Here is a 5,439-nt window from a genome sequence, read left to right as displayed (position 1 = left end):
TATATATATATACACATACATATATATATATACACATACATATACATATATATTCATGTCGGTGAATCGGGCCTTAAATATATTAATAGCTGTGTTCCAGAAAATTCTAAGGGGAAAGTCATGAATGACAACATAAACCACCAATCACGATCATGAGATATGTGTCCGCCCCGCCTACTTCCAAGTGACAGTCGTCCATCTCTCTGACTGACCAGACCAACGTCTTTTCAAACCAGTCGCCCGCAACTAACAGTGGTCGGTCTAAGGTAAGTGTTGGAAGCTTGGTTATTACAGGCAAATTATTGCTCTTTTTTATCATGTCCCAGCCATCTGTTATTCGAGTGTCTGAATAAGCTAGTCTACATCGAATATATAGTATTGGTGCCTGTAGCTTGGCTGGAAGCGCCATATTTCCCTCGTTTTGTGGATGCCGCATATATATATATTTGTGAATTTTGAGGTAATGTTAGACTTTTAGTTTCAACAATCCGTAGGTTGTTGAAACCGTTATGAGTTCATTTCGCATGTATTTCGTTTTCTAACGGTAACTTGACCGTTAGTTAATTGCCTTTGCTTGTCTGCTAGCTAGTTGGCTGAAGCTAACGCTAGTTAGCTAGCTAACGTTAAATCGTTAGCCTAGATAGCGCGCGAAAATATATTTAACCTTAATTTAGCTAAGGTGCTATGCTTCTGCCTGTGAAATATATGTAAAATGTCATTAGCGTTAGCTGATTAACTAACACGGGTTAATGTTACTGTATGTCTAGATGTGAACTATCTAATTACTTTAGCTATCAAATATTCTTTATTAAAACTTTTTTACCAATTAAAAAATTATGCCATTGCTACATGCGCAGTTAACTCAATGCAATGTTATGTTAGCTAGCTAACTGCCCACGATTGAAAACGCCACCATTTTGTGCTTGCTAGTCAACGGAGTATTTCCAATTGTTGAGAGCTAACGTTAAAAAATGCCCTTCGGTTAGAGCTGCTTCGGACTCCATGTTTGACTGTCAGCGGCCGACAGCTGAGCTGTCTGGTGGGATAAGACAGTAAATAAACGTGTGTTTGTAACTGTAGCTTACAAGTTAAGGTCAGAAAGCTGCGTTAGCAACTGATGAAGATCAGTCTTGACAATTTCAGGCACCGCTAGTGTTTTGGCTAACGGTAAACTAGCGATGTGAGTGAGTGGGTGAGCGAGAGAGAGGGAGCGGCGTTGTGGCTGCCGTCAGACAGAGCTGTGCTGATCCGCGCAGAGCTTAGTGAGCTGTAAAAACTGAAGGAAGCTGTATACTATGTGCCACATTTTGTGATTATATAAATTATGTGGACCTTAAAGCAATTCCTGAATGTTGTGTAAATACACATTATTGATTGTAGTGACACAAACGAGCTTAAATGTATGATTTTTGACCAGCTGTGGAAGATGAAGCAGGACACTGTTTGAATAAGTTTCTCAAGGAGAGCACAGGACATGTAACTTATACAGCAGACACTTATGTTCCAGCAGGTAAAAATAATGGATTTAATGTTAGTTGACCGTAAAATGTTGGTGCTTGTATAGTCTATGATTTGTCAGTTTGAAGGCATATAAACCTGTTGATTTGCTGTAGTACAAACAAGTGCAAAGATAGCTGTAGACATTTTCTGATAATAGTATACTTTTATCACACAGTATCTGTCAATACAAAGTTCAAATGAACACATGTGCTGCTAATGTCTGTGGCAAATGTATCTCTGCATTGAGAGCAGAGGATTGTGTTTTTGTGGATAGAAAGTTAAATTGGGTTTATTAATTGGGTATATCAAAATGGCCAGAAATAACCAATAAAATGATAGTAAATTATAATGCATAGAACAGACCTGGTGCCTTTACTGTGCACAGGTCAGGAAAAACTGTTATGAATGATGGATGCTGCTCACCCAGACTTGAGCATAAGCTGTTCGTTTTCAATGTCTTGTGCAATACAGTAATAGGTTAAGCACTATAGTCATACAGTCACTAATGACTAATGTGGACATATGTAGTCATTGTGATGGTAAAGACCTCATAACACTGATACATCGGCCATTCAAGAATGTTCAGCATTAAGCAAGGCAAGAATGTTAATTCCGAAACATGGACATGAGCCATGGCAACACATACCGACTCCTAACATGATTTTGGTTCAATAATGTTTCTCTCTGCCATAGATAATGAAGTAGATGGGCCTACACTTCTCCAGATGTCTGAAAGAATGAGTGAGCGAATCTTTCCAAAAATGAAAGACCAAGTGAAGTTCCTGTCTGCTTTAGCGCAGCTGAAAGTGTGAGTTACGTTATACAGTGAAGCCATGTCATTTCAATTACAATACCAAGGATTTACTTGTCTTGTTTTTGGTAGTTTTCTTACATGTTGGCTTAAATTAAAATCTGATTTTCCTCCCCTTTAGCAGTGAAAGCGAAGCCCCTGTGAGTCAGAGAGCCCTAGCAGCCCAACCAATGATCAACTGCCAAGTCCGGTTTCCTCCAACAGTCTTCACGGCACTGACCAACAAGGATGCAGCTCTGTTTGACCATTTGAGCCAAGACACAATGTAAGTTTGTGTTCCATAATAGAAGATGGCGACAGACAGCAACACATGTGATGCGTTACATCATGTAAGCAAACCATGTACCTATCAACTGTGAGCTCCAGATCAGACTGGAGACGTAACCTCAAAAAGAAAATGTCTAAGTACTTGCTATCTGACATTTTCAAAGCATGTGACAGTAATATAAATAGAAACGGTGTCCGACAAAAGTTCAGCTCTAAACGGTGCACAGGGCAGTACCACTCGCGGCCATTTAGGACACAGTGTCATGGACATAATGAACAACAAAAGATATTTGAATAGTTTGAACTTATGTGTTTTTCAAGAATGAATATTCAAACATAATTGTTGGCCAATTTTTACAGCCGTAATGTACAGTAATGACATGTTATCTGCCTGTAAAACAAGTTTCCTTGTTAATCAAGTTTTAGGTCTGTATGCCATAGTGAAAGCTATGCATCATGATGACAAACTACACATTTGCAGACCTTTAACTGCTCTTTCTGATCATTTGAGTTAGGTATCTCTGTTTATTGCGCTGATCTGGAATGTTAATCTTGTATAACGCCTTGTGTTTTGTTCCTTTTGAAAACTTACAGGTATCCGTCTCATATTCAGTATGAGCAGCTCTTTAAGTCTGTCCTGCTCAACTTCCCTTTTCTGAAGGAAAGTTATGGATCTGGATATGTAAGTATTTTCTCACTGACTAAAAGAGTAATGCTAAACTGAATTTTATGCTTCATACTTCATGCTCCAGCTCAGTCCTAATTGTGTCATTGTTTATTACTTAGCAAACAGATGCAATGGATGCTGGGGACGACGAAAGAAGTACGAGCCACCATATTGCAACAATGAAGCAGGAGTGCCAAAAGATGAGGCCTAACTTGGTCATCATTCGCCAATGCCTCCAGAGAGTACAGAAGACACTATATTCAACAACACTCTCCTGCAGAGGTCTTAAAAGAATTCACCTGCTTCTCTATTCCAATCTTGGTGAGTGTTTTATCTAATATATAACACGTGGTGCAGTGTTTCCCGCAGGATTTTGTGAGACTGTGGTGGGTGGACCTCAGACCCTGAAATGGACAGGCGCTGAACCAGAACTTAAGACAGAGGGCGATTTGGGAACAATTAGCTATTTGTTTGATGATGCATATGCCCCTGGGGGAAAGGGGCTATATTTCTGGGGTTCTAGTGTAGCCGGCTGATATCCAGACTTCCTTTTCAGTGCGCTGTTTATTTGTTTACAGTCTGATGAGCAACTTAAGATGTGAGACTGGAGTTGAGAAATGACATGTACAACAAGATGGTTTTACAAGTAGCCAAATAATTTCAAACCAATAAATAACTTTAAAACTATTAATCAATGTTAAATACTTTTTCTTGCCTCATTGATCCATTTTCCCTTTAAGCCTTTTAGAATATCCCATATACTGTGTTTTGTGTAGAAGTGCTCTAAAAAGTTGACTTGACGTTTACCTAGATACTGTTATCCAAATCAACACTCCTGAGGAAATTGGTATGATAGTCTCAAAACTTTGCAGAATAAGAATTGTGACATTTATTGAAACATGATTGGTCATTTGCAGGCCTGTTGGTGAATGCAGCCATACTCCTCCTACCATCGGTCTTCAAAGAAAATGCATCACAGCTCTTTGCAATAGATAAGGTTAGTCATTTGTGTTTGTGGGGGGCAACTTGAATTTGTTTATTTAAAAAAGGGAAATATATTTTCAGAAAATTAAGATAAAGTGCAATTTCAAAAATATGACATCTAATCTCAACAAACTAGCATTTTATGTGCAACTAAGCATATCAGAAAGCTTTGATCTTTAAACATTACGGAATACAGCTTTAAGTTTCAAATGTTTTGTTTCAGGAACCACTAAGCCCAACACCCACAATTGTCCTGAGCAGCAGCGATGGCAAGCCCCTGAGTGACAGCACAGATGTTTTTGTAGCAGTGGATGGACAAAAAATGATGGTGGACAATGAAGACGCAGACGGTTCATTGGCCATGGGTGTTGTGTTGGCCCTCTATCATCTGAAAAAAACATTTCGTTTTTGGAGGCATTTATCCTGAAGCTGGACACACGGGTACCTGTAGCTGTGCAGAGTGGCAAATGCTCTGAACATTTCTTAGATAGGACACTGCAGCACATGGATTACATTGTATAGAGTTGATTTCTGACAATAAAGTGAAGTGCAGTACATCTACAGGTGTTTCTTTTATCCACAAATCAATTTGCCATCATTTCCGTGCATGTAAAAGATAATTTTATAGATCATCACAGAAAGAATCCTGGAATATGATCTCTAAAAAAGAGTGGGAACCCTGATTCCATTGTTATGCTGTTTAAATGTAAAAAAAAAATCACGTTTTCCAAAACTCAGTTCTTTAAAGAACAATTTATTCCTTGGAAGAACCATTTTTAGCTAAAGAACCATTTGAAAAGGGTTCTTTATGGAACCATTTGGGTCCATAAAGAACCTTTTTGAAAATGGTTCTTTAAAGAACCAGAAATGGTGCTTCAAAGAACCATTTTTTGAAGGTTCTTTGAGGCACCTTTGTGGGTTCTTTAAAGAACCGTTTAAGGAAATAGTTCTTTAAAGAACCCTGGTCGGAAAGGTTCTTTGTGGAACCAAAAATGGTTCTTCTATGGCATCACTCCGAAGAACCATTTTCGGTTCCAGATGGCACCTTTATTTAGTGTGTAGAGCTAACAGTGTTCCCTGCAGGGGAACCGGAGGGTGGGTGCTACGTTTCTGCGACAACGGCGTCAGTGTTATTTAATTCCTACCAAGTGATAATCATGTGTGCACATGTCCCTTTTCAGAGAGGATATGTGGATCACAGCAGTGAGGG

At 39.0% G+C, this 5,439-nt stretch overlaps 1 protein-coding gene across 3 annotated transcripts; it reads left to right on the top strand.

Moving 5' to 3' along the window:
• The first annotated feature begins 177 nt into the window (after positions 1 to 177).
• On the top strand, positions 178 to 4,786 carry LOC116400989 (uncharacterized). 3 transcript variants are annotated; one of them, XM_031879140.1, is made up of 7 exons: positions 178 to 266; positions 2,194 to 2,308; positions 2,433 to 2,576; positions 3,173 to 3,260; positions 3,365 to 3,566; positions 4,163 to 4,242; positions 4,453 to 4,786. In XM_031879140.1, the coding sequence occupies exons 2-7, from the start codon at positions 2,226 to 2,228 to the stop codon at positions 4,654 to 4,656; spliced, it is 801 nt and encodes a 266-aa protein (XP_031735000.1). In that variant the 5' UTR covers positions 178 to 266; positions 2,194 to 2,225; the 3' UTR covers positions 4,657 to 4,786. The 3 variants fall into 3 exon arrangements, with proteins under 3 accessions (XP_031735000.1, XP_031734999.1, XP_031734998.1); XM_031879139.1 differs by lacking the exon at positions 178 to 266 and having other exon boundaries at positions 1,903 to 2,308; positions 2,436 to 2,576; XM_031879138.1 differs by lacking the exon at positions 178 to 266 and having other exon boundaries at positions 1,903 to 2,308.
• The last annotated feature ends 653 nt before the right edge of the window (positions 4,787 to 5,439 follow it).

This window comes from Anarrhichthys ocellatus, unplaced genomic scaffold (assembly GCF_004355925.1).
Source record: "Anarrhichthys ocellatus isolate YVR2014 unplaced genomic scaffold, GSC_Weel_1.0 scaffold230, whole genome shotgun sequence".
Classification (NCBI taxonomy): Eukaryota; Metazoa; Chordata; class Actinopteri; order Perciformes; family Anarhichadidae; genus Anarrhichthys; species Anarrhichthys ocellatus.
Note: the sequence above shows the minus strand (reverse complement) of the source record. Positions and strands in the feature narration are given on the sequence as shown.